The 14,519-nt window shown below is 37.7% G+C and overlaps 1 protein-coding gene across 3 annotated transcripts in view; it reads left to right on the top strand.

Annotated features, from left to right (window-relative positions):
- The window catches only part of FCHO2 (FCH and mu domain containing endocytic adaptor 2), a 90,319-nt gene extending 78,977 nt beyond the window's left edge, over positions 1 to 11,342 (top strand). For all 3 annotated transcript variants that reach the window (XM_066988585.1, XM_066988584.1, XM_066988583.1), the window contains 5 exons: positions 746 to 878; positions 3,567 to 3,766; positions 6,581 to 6,645; positions 8,675 to 8,839; positions 9,072 to 11,342. In XM_066988585.1, coding sequence (XP_066844686.1) covers positions 746 to 878; positions 3,567 to 3,766; positions 6,581 to 6,645; positions 8,675 to 8,839; positions 9,072 to 9,094 — 586 coding nt within the window. In that variant the 3' untranslated portion in view covers positions 9,095 to 11,342. The remainder of the gene's footprint in view (positions 1 to 745; positions 879 to 3,566; positions 3,767 to 6,580; positions 6,646 to 8,674; positions 8,840 to 9,071) is intronic.
- Positions 11,343 to 14,519: the final 3,177 nt, after the last annotated feature.

Below are 14,519 nucleotides of genomic sequence, written 5' to 3'. Positions count from 1 at the left end.
TGGTTTGTATTTTGCTTCTGAATCAGTATTCTTAAAAATTTCATCCTTATTCAAAATAAACATGATGCAACCAGAACTGAAAATATTCTTGACCTGCCAAACAGGTTTTCATGCTCCAGTAGCTCCAAACCAACATTTTGATCATGCAGTCATGTTTGCTCTTAACTACATAGAGAGATGATATAATAAATTGCTTCATAGATTGAATATAACTATGAGTACCTAAAAGGCAATTGTTTATAATAATTTGAAAATTGTTTTTAATGGAAAAACTTTAGAAAGCTTATGCTTTCTGCAGATGTGAAAGTATAGTAACACACATGTAGCAGAAATCTTAGGGATGCTATAACATAACCAAAATTAACTACGATTTTAGGTCTTACTCCAAATTGGATAACATTCCTTTTCAAAGACCCTTTGTATCCAGAGCTCATGCACATCCTCATGGCACATCCCCATGGCACCTGCCAATATTGAGTTTATTAAATATAAAATCCAAGACTAAATCTTGTGGTGTCAGTTGTCAGTGGAGAAAACTCACTGCTCCTTGAATGGAAGGAGAATTTTTACTAGATACAACAAGCTGATAATTTTCCTTAATATTAAAAAGGTATAATTATGTGTCATAAAGCAGTATAACAAACTCTTGCTTGAAGAAGGGAAAGGATCTAGTCTTAGTTATTAGACATGCAAAAAAGAACACTCAGTGTTGCATTCTCAGTCCTACCTTTCTTTTTCTTTGTAGTGATCAGTCACAAAGTGATTCCAGTACTAGGGATTTTTGGATGAACATGCAAGCTATAACTGTCTACCTCAAGAAGTTATCAGAGCAGAATCCATCTGCATCCTATTATAATGTGGATGTTTTAAAGTATCAGGTAAACACATTTTTCCCTTTGGAATTTTTTAATGAACTCTGGCTGATTTCTTATCTATACAGAATTTATAAGGGTTGTTCTTTGCCTGATAGCATACAGATGAACTGTCACCCTGCATCTAGATCAGTTCTGGGTATGTCACTGTTTCCAGTCCATAGGGTCTGCCCAGGCTGAGTGCATTCCTGTTATGCCTTCATGTCATTCCCTTGGATTCCCTTGAATTCATGACCTGTTTCAGCTTGCTCACACCTTACTCCAATTCAAGTGTGAAAACTTTGAACACTGTTTCTTTAGGTATTTGTTAGCAAAGTCTTAAGTTTTACATGAATTTAGGCATTTTTCAGGTATTTGTTTGAGTTTGTAATTCAATTGCATTTGCTTTTGTAATTATTTTATTTTTGGATGCTGTAACAGATGTAATATAAGAGAGTGAGTGATGTTCTGACCCCTCAGAAAATATGGAACAGCTTATCCTGGAAACAATTCTAGGCACACAGAGGACAAGAAGGTCATCAGGAGTAGTCAGTATGGATTCAGTAAGGGGAAGTCATGCTTCCCCTTACTTGATAGCCTTCTATGATGAAACAGCTGGCTTAGTAGATGAGGAAAGAACAGTAGATATGGTGTGCCTGGACTTCAGTAGGGCACTGTCGCCCATTAGATCATCATGGAGGAGCTGGATGAGCAGACAGTGAGGTGATACAAAAACTGGCTAACAGCCAGGCCCAGAAGGTGGTTATCTGTCGTGCAAAGTCCAGTCGGAGTATCCTAGGGGTCACTACTGGAACCAGCCCTGCTTAAGATCTTCATTAATGATCTGGAGGATGGGGAAGATTTTGCCATCAGCAAGTTTGCAGATGACGCAAAGCTGGAAGGAGTGGCTAATAGGTCAAAGGCTCGTGCTGCCATCCAGAGGGACCCCAGCTGGCTGAAGAAAAGGGCTGACAGGAACCTCATGAAGTTCAACAAAGAGAAGTGCAAAATCCTGCGCCTGGGGGGGAAATAACCCCAGGCACCAGGACATGCTGGAGCCACCCAGCTGGAAAGCAGTTTGTTGGAAAAGACCCAGGGATCTTGGTGGACACAGCTGAGCATGAGCCAGCAGAGTGCCTTGCAGAAGAGAAGGCTGGTGGTATCCTGGGCTGCATTTGGAGGACTGTAGCCAGCAGGTCGAGTGAGGTGATCCTTCCCTTCTACTCAGCACTGGTGAGGCCACAGCCAGAGTCCGGTTCTGGGCTCCTCAGTATAAGAGAGACATGCACACACTCAAGAGAGTCCAGCAAAGGGCCACAAAGATGACTCAAAGAAGGGACTGGAGGATCTCTTCTGTGACAAAAGGCTGAGACAGCTGGGATTCACTCTTCAGCCTACAGAAGATGGGGGTGGGGGAGATCTTACCAATGTCTATAAACACCTGAAGGGAGAGTGCAAAGAGGACGGAGACAGGCTCTTTTTAGTGGTGCCCAGTAACAGGACTAGAGGCAATGGGAACAAACTGAAAACACAGGAGGTGTCACCTGAACATCGGGAAACCCTCTTACTATGAGGGTGACCAAGCAATGACATGAATTGCCCAGGGAGGCTGTGGAGTCTTCCTCCTTGGAGATACTTCAAAGCTGTCTGGACATGGTCCTGGGCTTACTGACTCTAGGTGGCCCTGTCTGAGCAGGGGGCTTGGACCAGATGACCTCCAGAGGTCCTTTCCAACTTCAGTCACTCTGTGATTCTGTGGGATGTCAACCAAAGACCTTCATGAAAATACAGAAATGACACGTTCATCTGAATGGGAGAACAAGCGTTTCCTAGGCCTGCCAATGCAGCTATTAATACCAAAGTAGTTTTCCACATCCTCTCAGTATAGTTCAAAATATTGCCATACTGAATCTATAAAAAGAATGTTAGATTCACAGAAAAACAGAGGAAGAATCACAGAAACCCTAAGAAAGATTGAAAGAACAGAACTGTTCTTTGGATTGCAGAAATGAGCACTGTGGAAAGAGGAGTTGTGAGGCCTTTACCACTGGAGAAAAGTGAGGCATTGGCATGCAGTAGCCATGGCAGATGGAAAGAGTCCTGAGTTGCCAAGGAAAGGGAAGACAGGGCACAGGGAAATAGAAGGTTCCTCAAGCAGATGAGGAAGGTGGTAGGGGTATGCAGCAGGGCAGCAGCATGAGCTCAACCACAGAAGCAGCAGCTTCCAGCTCTCCTATGCCAGGACAACAATGCTTTTAGTATGTAAGAACTGTTTTGCTGTCTGCCTGTCCAATGACAGGTATTCTCTTTTGCTGCTTGCTGCTTGGGGAGCTGAACTGATGTGGTACACAATTGGTAAGGATGTTTGCCACTGGTAACTTCTGTGAGTTAGAGAACAAGACTAAAACAAAACTATTTGGACTTAAGAAAGCCAGAACAGGAAAAAGTCTCATGGGCCACAGTGAATTTAAAGCGTCGTTTAAAAATAATTTATTTTAAAATTAAAAGAGTGGCAATTACTGTAGGCTGCAACAGTCTATAGAATTCTGAGATCAAAGGCTCAGAGGTCGATTGTTCTTCTGATCTTTTGTCACGATTTATAGTTATACTATAGTTGTACTCATTACCGTCATTCCATAATTCTGCCCAAAAGGGTAGATATTGTAATTAAGCCGCTTTCAATGTGTTTTTTTGTTTGGTTGGTTTTTTTTACAGGTATCTTCAAATGGCATCCAGTCCACTCCCTTGAATCTTGCAACTTACTGGAAATGTAATGCTAGCACTACTGATGTGAGAGTGGATTATAAATACAATCCAGAGTCTATGAATGTGCCTAGTATGCTGTCTAATGTACAGGTTGTGGTACCAGTAGATGGAGGAGTAACAAACATGCAGTCGCTTCCACCTGCAAAATGGTAACATTAATACTTTTTTTTCTATTATTTTAAGTTCATTTCATTGTATTCATTAGGGTCATAGCCTAAAAAATTTCATTGGAAGAAATAGTCGATTTTTTTTTTCTCTTAATAAAGTGCATAGGACATTTTCTGGTCCAAATAGACCATGTGCAGCGAATTCATACAGACTAAAATGAAACTATATTCAGCCATTCCAACTGTATAATAATACAGGTCTTCACGAAATTTCCAGTGTTTTCTTTTGGTCCAATAGACAGGATAGTTATTCTTAATAACATGATTTGCAGCCAGAATCTCTTAATGGTTAAAAAAAAATGTTATATAGATTTGTGTGTGTGTAAATATATCCATGTATATGGATTTGTGGTGGTTTCACACTGATGGCTAGCTAAGCTCCAGCACACTTCTCTCTCACTCTCCTTGCTCAAAAGAACGGGGGAGAAAATATGATGAAAAAAGGTTCATGGGTTGTGATAAGGAGCAGTTTAATTATAGAAAAAGAAAAACAAGCAAAGGACTCACAGAAACAAAAGAAGAAAACAATTCTTGTCTACTTCACATCAGCAAGCAATGTTCAGCAACGTTTTCGGAAACAGGGTCTCAAAATGTGTAGCTTTTACAGGGGAAGACATACGCTGTTATAACGAGTGTCCCCCTCTTCTTCTTTCCCTTCCTCAGCTTTTGTTGCTGAGCACGACATAACATGGCGTGTCACATCCTTTTGGTCAGTTTGGGCCAGCTGCCCTGGCAACGTCCCCTCCCCTCCTCTTGCCTATGCCTACCCCAGCCTACTGGCTTTTGAGGGTGGAGGGTTGGAGATGCTGTGCCAGCCTTGATGCTGTGGCAGCACTGCCAGCACTAGCCAAAACATTGGTATAGATGTTGTTCTAGCTACACATGCAGAGCACAGCACTGTGTGGGTAGCTGTGGGGAAACTTAATTCCATCCCAGCCAGGCCCACTACAACTTGCACTCCTTATTCCATAAAGTTAGTGTCACGCTCAGGTTCCACATACATTAGTATTTTTTGTATCCTCTGATCATTGTTACTTGCAACATACAGATTTATACTTCTTGAGTATTTTAACTTAAAAATTAGCGTCTGATTTAAATTGTTTTAAAAGATAACTCAGTAGATGGAAGAGTACTTTATAAGCTATGTAGCATTGTCTCTCAATTCGAGAGTTGTCACGATTATCATCTGACTCACAGCTACCTGCCACCACCTCCTAAGCCTGCAGGCCATTTACAGCAGCACTTGAAAGTGAGACATAAGCCTCAGATTTGTATATTGCTACAGATTTGTGAAAACAAGCAGAGGGTGGTAGGAAAAGGCAGAGAAGTACATGCATGAGCAAAACGTGACCAGAATTCAACCACTGCACCTGTGGTTTGGTAACATTAAATTACTTGCCCAGGTATAATATAATTCCAGGATGTTTACTTCCAAGGGGGTCAAGAGGGTCTTTTCAGCTGAGTAAAGCATGAAGATTATGAGAGAAAAGAATACCAAACTTCGTTAACCTTCCTATAAAGCAAGGTTCAGAAGAAAAATAAACTTGATATATTTATCAAGTAGGTTTTGATGTTTCAGAAGGCAGTCCTCTTAAATGTGTTGATAGGACAATGTGGTAATACAGAATGATTTTAAGTGGAAAAAAATCTGCCAAGACTGAATCTTTCTATATTTTCTATTTCAAGGGAGCAAAACTTGTAACCAGATCATCTTAAGCTTTTTCTACTGGAGCAGATTCAGTATCCTGCCTGCACATGACCAGTTTCTCCCTGTCCAGGCTTCTTCCACAAAACCCTTTAATAGTGAAACCTAAGTAAAAACAGGAACCTCTAGTGCTAGGTAGGAAGATTCAACACTTAGTGACAGTTTCACAGCAGATTCGTCAGAGTAGGGGACTCAATCCCAGCTATTCTGCCTTTCAACTAAGCAACCACCCAAAGCTAGAATTTTAAGCTTTGCAAGTTGACAAAAAATAAATACAGTTCTAGTGTTTGTCATGCTACATTTTTGGCCTATTGGGTTGGGCAGTGGCCCGTTGTGCTTTTTTATTTTTATTTTTAATAACAGTTTTGTAATTCTGTCTCTGGCAAATGACTGGTATCATCTGTGCTACTTATGTGAACATTTCATTCCTGCTATACCAATGTCAAAGACAATTTCACACCTATCAGCATTTCATGCCACTCACAGCTTTATGTTGTTAACTTTCCTATGATGGAACAGCTGCTCAATATCAAAATGTCTTATCAGTTTAGAGACTCCAATTTTCAGTGCCCTTTCCTTTCCTGTCCCTGTATATAATCAGAAGTAAATCTGTGTGTCATAAGCTTAAACCATGTGCCACTTTTGCCAACTATAGTTTTATTAGAATGGAAATGGAATAAAATTTATACAGCCAAGAATCTCGCATAGGAGAGAGCAATCAGCATTGTTCCCATTCAGACCATCACCATCAAGCATAAAAACTCAGCTTTCAAACTGTTTCCAGTGTGTTTGGCCTGTCTTTGCCCTTCGAAGACAAATATTTTTGAGTTGTCAACCTAGGCATAGGACAGTGTTAACTGTATAAAGAGGTGTCATGTACGCATGAGCTCTGCTGTGAACTCAGGTGCAGTGCACTTGTTTGCTTTGTATAGTTTTCCACAAACTTACACAAAATAATCAAGCATTTTCATAAACATCCATTTAGAGATGTAGTTCATACATACTTAGTCTTTTAAAGTACTAGTGTAAATGTACAGAAATAATGTTCTAAAAATTGATGCTTGTAACTAACCTGTAACTTTCTCTTACAGGAATGCAGACCAGATGAAAGCTTGTTGGAAAATATCTAGCATTTCAGAGAAGTCTGAGAATGGAGGCAAGTTGATTTTTCTGTTTTGTTTTCTTCTACAGAAAAATGATAACAATAAAAATGTAATCATTTTAGCCTCTGCATCCTCATGCGTGTATACACTTCATCTCATGCTGTATCCTGTTTACCAGTGGCTGGCAGGGCAGCATGAGAAGCTGAAAAGGCCTTGACTTAGCATAAGCACTGCTCAGCAACAACTGAAACATCTGCATGTTATCAGCATTATTCTCATCCTAAATTCAAAACACAGAATCATATGAGCTGCTAGGAACAAAATTAACTCTACCCCATCTGAAACCAGCACAAATCATTTAATTTTAAAAGGAAAAATAGTGAACCCCCTTGAAAGCAGTTACGAGCTCTAAAATAGAGTTTAGGTTTAGTAAGGAAATTATTACATCAATGCTATTTGAAAATGAGCAATTATTTGAAGAAAAAGGATCTATCTGTCTTCTGTTTTGCCACACGTTGACAATTGAGATAAAGTAGTAAGAGGTAAGTGGAAGAACTGAAAAAAATAAAATAAAATGCTGTGCTGAGACAGGCTCAACTCTAGATGATTCTTGACCAGCATTTTGAGGGTCTTTGTTTTTGCATACAGCTATGAGAAAAAAAAAAAAGACTCTGCACATCTGCTCAGAGTGGTAGTTTATGTAGCATTTTGTGAGGTATCAGTAGGTGTCCTCCACACAGCCGCCTTTCCCTGAAGTCTAATTGATGTCACAGTCCTTGAAGCCTTTGTAGTTGCAATGTTTTTTTCTGAATTAGAAAAGTAGGGGCAAAAGGGAAGCATCTCATCCACAAAGCCTCTGTGGAAAAAATGGCCTTGTGGCCCTTGGAAGGGCCTATAGTCCTGTTAAGAATTTAGTGAAGAGCATTATGAAAGCATAGATTTTCCTGTAAATACGTCTGATTTCATATAGGAACTATAAGCCTGGAAAGGGAAGCCCTCTTCAATTGGTGTAAAGGCTGCAAAGTTGTGGTGGTCATTTGAACAAAATCTGAGGGTATTTTAATCTGACAGAGGTTGTTTCTGTAGTCTGGTGTACTTTACCGTTCACTGACCTCACAGTTCTTTGCCATTTCTCTTCCATTTTGATTATGTAGGGATAGCCTTCTCTTTTCTTTTTCTTTTCTAAACCATATTTTCTTTTAAAAGAAAAAAAGCCATACTAAAACATGAATGCAGCCAGATGAAAAACTACTGCACACCTGCAGAGCAGCATAAAATGGACTCCTAGTGATACAGATCACATCTTGTGTGTTCAGCAGACTTCTGCATATCCCACTGGTTCTACTATATTCCCTTCTCTTCCCACCATCGTTGTTTCCCTTTCTCTTGAGCACAAATACTTAATACTCACAATCCAGTGTTTAAGAGGAAGTAATATTATGCCAGGCTTCCAGTTATAGGAACAATAGAAGTTACAGAAAGACTTCATATTAGGACAAATGCCTTGAAGTCTCTTTATTCTGGTGTACAGGGTGGTAAAATGTGCTTTTTGTACAATCCAACACATTATGCGAGTGGTGAATCACAGAGGTAAAACACAACCAACTTTCAAAGCTCTTGAGTATGAGAATCCATTTACCCAAACTATGATATATATACTAAAGAAATGGAATGGACTTTATGGCAAATTTATCAAGTTACTAGCTCTCCTCATCAATTAGCTGTTCCTATTGACTAGGAATAGCAAGTTGTTTTAAGCAAGCAAAGGTACTTGACTTTTACTATTCCATTATTTATTATTTAAATCTCATTTTCCCGCTAGACAGTGCAAGAACAAGAAAATGTTAAAGAACTAGAAAAAGGGAGCAGTAGCATGCTTTTTTGAATGCCTTGCACTAGCTACAGAAGTGTATTTTAAAATAATTTTGAACTGTTGCTACTTTATAATGGCACTGAAGTGAGCTTCACCAATGTCTATGACAAATCAACTAAAGTTTTTTGGGAAATGTATTTAATTAAATCTTGTCTATATTAGAAGAATGAGATTTTTTTTTCCTCTTGGTACATTACTGTTTTTTATAGGTTCTGGATCCCTCAGGGCAAAATTTGAACTTTCAGAAGGACCCAGTAAACCAGCAACACTTGCAGTGCAATTCATAAGTGAAGGAAGCACCCTTTCAGGAGTAGATGTAGAGCTAGTAGGCACCGGCTATCGGCTTTCCCTACTTAAGAAAAGATTTGCCACTGGTAAGATGTTGAAATGGTTATGTATTCAAATTAATACATGATATATTCTGTAGTGCTAAATTATGGATTATGAAACTGTTAAACAAGTGATGCATATTTACCTTTCCTTAAAACACATCGGAAAATTGTTTCGCATGTCTTTTGTTTTTCCATAGTTAAACTGCTCACAGGAAAATACTGACAAAATCTATTTTACCTACTGAATGCAAAAAAAACTACCTTTATTTTTCAGGACGGTATATGGCAGACTGCTGATGAACCTGTGAAAGTCATTGGATCAAAGGAGTGCAAGAAGCTCACTCTGCCCCCTCTACTTCTCAAACACTATTTTAACATGCATTAATTTTTTTTAAATGTTGACCTACTTTGAGGCTGAACTACAGAACAGAAAATGCACTTTTGAAAGTCATTTTGCAAACTTTTTATTACTTTAATAGCACTGAAGTTAACTTCAACACTGTCTGTAAATGATCAACTGCAATATTGGGGAAAATTTGTTAAAATTTTAGTAAATTTATATAGAAGTCAAAATGGTAATCAATAGTTGTAATGAAAGTATGAAGTTGTATGTTATACTGTAAGCATTAAACCTTAAAATGTAGGAGAGCAAGTAAGAAATATTTGAGCTTTCCATAAGTAATATCAGATTCTTTAATTGCCAGTTTTTAAAGAAAACAAAGGCAAACTCATGTAGTTCTTCCATCCACTCATGCCATAAAACTATTTGAGTTAGAGGTGTATAAAAATGTAACTTGATTCCCATGTATCATATATTATTAACATCTAAGTTGTTTTATATAGGTGTTTGTTTGTTTATTTTTCCTAAGTGCAATGTGTTATAAAATTGCAAAAGACAGAAGAGATTTACTTCTGCAGTTAGTAAATTTTATGGGCGTTGTGATTGTTTGAATTAATGCTGTAGATTTAATTTATTTTTATATGAATTGCATAACATTTGTGCCTTTAAAAGAAACCTGTGCCTATCCAGTTTGTTATTCATGTGCCTCACTTCCTTTTTCAAAGTTTGGCCCTTCATAAAGAAAGCATGCTGTTTGTATAATACATACAACTTTATAAAAATTCCTTTGACTGGGATTTAAAAGGGAGATCTGCAAAAACTGGAGATTGTTTTAAAAGAGGTTTAAAATACTGGATTACTTCCTCATGGGGTAATTGCAATACATGCAGCCATAGTAAAGGGAGATGCATCATGCAGGACACTGAAATTTTGATATAGAAACTCTAATGTCACCAAAGATGAGAATCCTTAAAAATCACTGAAGATTATAAGAGCACACAGCATTTCCCTTCGCTTTGATTGCAAGTCTTTGGAATTTAAGTGCTTTTGGAATTGTGTGAAGTGAATGTAAACATAATACTTTGGGAGGAATAGCATTTCAGAAGGGTATTTTATGGCAGTAGGATGACAAGTACTGCCATTTTTATTAGCTTAAATTTTATCTGTAACCACCGATTTTAATATTTGTCATCTACTCTTCTTACACAGCCTAAGCACAGGGAAGTGACACATTAGTAACATTTTTTAAGTAAATTTCTAATTTAGAAAATATTTTGTGTTTTTATTATCAAGTGTTTTTTCAATGCAGAAATCAAAAGTATTGGAGCAAAATAATTTAATAACGTGCAAGTGGGGATATTATATGACCATTCACAATACCAGTATCTATTTTAAATTGTATATTAAAACAATACAACTTGCCAGAACTAATTCATGCAGAACCGGTAATAAATTGGACTGCTAAAGCTTTACAGTAAATTAAGCTTTGCAGAGGCTACATAAATTCTAAGGTATACTATACACTTTTGCAGATGAGATTTTCATTATTAGCATTAAGGGGATACTGTACTTTAGACCTGTTTGGAAGAGTATATCTGGCTTTTAATTTGATGATCTTACTGAATGATGAATTTCTAACTAATATGAAATGGTACAGTCAATTTACTGGAATCTTAATTGTAATCTGCTTTGCAATCAAATGCTCTTTAACATGAGTATGTTTTATTAGGAAAACCCAAAACTGTATAGCCGTTTTTAATCAACCGTTACTTTCAATTCTAAGTTAAATGAAGTAGTTATGTTTCAGCACTTTTAAACTAGTCTTCGTTCAGGTGATTATACATACATTTGCATTGGGTGCAGGTTACAATTTTGAAGCCATACAAGTTTATGTAGACTTTTTGTAAAGAAATTCAAAAACAATGTAAAAAATACATGTAGCTATCTGATGAAAAAAGAAAAAAAAAGTAGCAAGCTGGTTCTTGCTTGTGTATACAGCAATATCCTTTGTAGCTGCCTCCTAAAAAAAATAATTTGTAAACACAACTCTAAAGGATCTGAATTTTTATGAATTGTTACTACGTCAGACTGTAAATTAGAGCATACAAGTTTATCTTGCAAAAATTGTAAATACTTCTGATTTTTCATAAAATGTAAATTTAAAAAATGTTGCACCCATAATAAACATGTAATATATAATTTAAATACTGATTTATATTGCTTATACTTTTGCACTCAGGGCCACAGAGATACAATACGATAATAGAACAAAACTATGCCTGTATTAAATGTTTGTGAAGTGTTAATTGATTTGCAAGTAATAAGTAGTAGAGATAATATATGATCTATTTTCTATATTTTAAAACAACACAAAAAAGATGGGTGGAAAGATGATTTCTGCAGAGTTACATCTTTACTAAACTGGAATGCTTGGGAAGATATCTACAATGTCTTCTGCCTTTACTAAATTGGTATACTTAACTATCAGACAAAACTGCAGATACGTTTGTCAGAAAAATCTTGACTTTGTAGACATGTTAGCTTGTAGCTGCTTTCTCTAAATAGTGCCATAAAATACTATATGTTCCCTAACTTCCTTAATAAGCATATATTTTGTTGAGTGCACATGAAAAAAGTCCATGGCGAGGCTAAAGTAATTCTTTCTGACTTATGTTTCCGCAGTCATAACGGCGGGTAATTCAGTTCTCACAGTCTGAGAATAGATAGTCCCTCAAAGCTTTGAGCACAGAAACAAAGTTTGAAGCTGAACAAATGTATGTTTGTGTCCGTTTCTTTCCCACTAGTCTCACAGTCTGTGTAGTTTAATAAGTAATGACTTATTGAATTGACTTTCTCAGCTGGCTGGATATCATTTCAATAAGTACCATTCTTGTCATGCTGGCAAGTAATAGTCCAAAGGTGGGGTTTGATTGCTATCTTCTGCTGCAAGGCAGGAATGAAGAATGCAGGTGCCCTTTGGCCACTGCCCTACAGCCAGACCAAATGGTCCGTCTAGCCCAGGGCTCTTGTCTTCAGCAAAGGCAGGAGAATGGACTGTGGCAAGGAGAGTTCATAAGCCATTTCCTTGCTATTCACCCAGCATCCTCAGTTATTGGTTAGGGATGTGAAAGGGTACAACTCTGCTCAGTCCTTCCAGCAGTCATTTAACTCAAAGTGTCGGAGATCACTGCTCTGGCACTTCTGTTAACAGTTGACTTGTTATTGTAAGCCAGTGCCCAGGTACTACTCACAGCTACTACAAACTGGATTTATACTGCTCAAGCTGGTTTGTCATTATCGAAGTGTATTATCAGGTAGTTTTTCAGGGATAATCGTCTACCTCTACCACTGCCAAATAATATTTAGGTAGTGCATTTGAAGCAGATGAATTATTTGATTATCAAATGGAACAGTGTGGAAGTTACAAGTGTGGTGGTTTTTGCCATCCAACTAGCCAGGAAGGTCTTGCATCATGCCAAAAAGCATTACATTTCAAGTCTTGCATGTTTGAGAAGCTTAAGATAGGCATCTTAATATCTGCATACCTTTTGTTTTCTTGGAATTGCTAGATAATTGGTTTCCATTTCAGTTGCCATGAACGGGCAAGTTTACTTTAGAGCACGCAAGAAAAAAATCAGAAATTCCTGTAAGGATAGAGTAAGCTAAAAACAGTCCAAGGTACTAAAGCAGCAAATAGCATACTTACTGTGTAGTGCCCTTGATTGGACTGATTACCAGGCCTCTTAATTGAAAACCTGATTTTTATCTTCAGCTGTGCATATTATTACACTACCAAGTATTCCTCCTCAATGCTGTGTGACCTCTGTGTTTACTGACATGTTGATTTTTAAGTTCTTCCTTAGTTAACTCAATACCGATAGAAATCATTCAGCCTGTAAAGAGTAATCTTAGAAACATGAGGCAATTGCTGAATTACTTATTAAGAATTTAATATTCAAATGTTGCATTTTCTATATTTGCTTTCACTTCAGTTTGAATCCATTATATCTCTCTTTTAATTTGGGATGGCTATTTCAATTGCTATAACCTAAGGAATCATTTTGTTTGCCATTGTCTCAGATGTATTTCTTGCTAAAAGCCTTGTTATGTGACTCGGCATCTTTTTTTTTTCTTAGAATTCAGATATTTAAAAAACAACAACAAAACAGGATAATAATCACGTCATAAATTATGCCAACTTCACAATTGTGATAGCAATTCAACTCTTCCTCTTACCATCACCAGATCTCCCTTCTTGAAGGTCTCATTTCTGCTCCAGCAAGTTAGCAGTGGTTATGCGTTCAGTAATGGCTCAGTTCTGCTCAGTTCTTTCTTCACTGTCATTAAATGAAGCAGCTGATTTTTACAATTGCTGATTCTCCCCTCCTGCTTTGCAATTAGATGCATTCTTTATATAATATCCATAGCCTCCACTGCCTTCGTTTCCCCTCCCCACTACTGTCATTGCTGGGTTATATCAATAGCCATCCGTAATACAGTTATTAAGGCTGTCCCAGGGTTAGTACTGATTAGGAAAAAATGATTAGGAAAAGTCACCGGTTGCCACAGGTTGAACAGAAGCCTTCCAAAAATGTCTTGTTTCTTAAACATGTGACTCTAACCTCAACACCAGTTTTTAAACAAAAACCATGCTGAATTTTACCCTTAAGGAATCATTCCCAACAAAGATTCACCTACACCTCCTATTCAAGTCATCAGAAAGGTGAATGTGTGCCTGTACCAAGACATTGCAGGAACAGTATCCAAAAGATAGGTTCACCATTTCCACTATTCACAGAAGTCTACCAGACATTATTTCAGCATCTGGATCTAATCTTTAGATCTTGCTCATGTGTCCAGCAATACCCATTGTCAGTTTAGTCCTCTTCACTGAAGCTGTGAAGTATGCACATTAATTTATGGTGCCCCAAACTGAGCTCAAAATTGGAGATTGGAGCATGAAGGTCGTGGAAAGAAAGAAAGAAAAATAAAACACTTTTTGATGTAGTTACCAGACCGAATCATACGCTATACCTCATCTTAAGCTGCCTGACCGGGTGGCACAACCAAATATTTCTGACAACCAAGTCACCATTACTTGTGTTTGGTGTTTATAATCAATTCAAACTAATATTATGGGAAGGTAGTACTTTAAAAGGTCAACTTTTAGATTTTATTGATGCTTATAAAGCAGCAATCCCATGATTGAGAGGTCTAGAGTAATTAAGAACAACTAAACTGGCTTAGACTACAGCTTCATGATGGGCCAGTTAAACATCCTGACAGTGCCAAAAGGCGCACACCACACTTGTCCACTTCACCCACCACACCTTGCACCAGCTCTGGCGTGCATCGTGTCTGCCTATGAGTCAACGTAAGTCA

Source organism: Anser cygnoides, chromosome Z, assembly GCF_040182565.1.
Source record: "Anser cygnoides isolate HZ-2024a breed goose chromosome Z, Taihu_goose_T2T_genome, whole genome shotgun sequence".
NCBI classification, from domain to species: domain Eukaryota; kingdom Metazoa; phylum Chordata; class Aves; order Anseriformes; family Anatidae; genus Anser; species Anser cygnoides.
The sequence above is the reverse complement of the archived record's forward strand: the minus strand, read 5'-3'. Positions and strand labels throughout refer to the sequence as shown.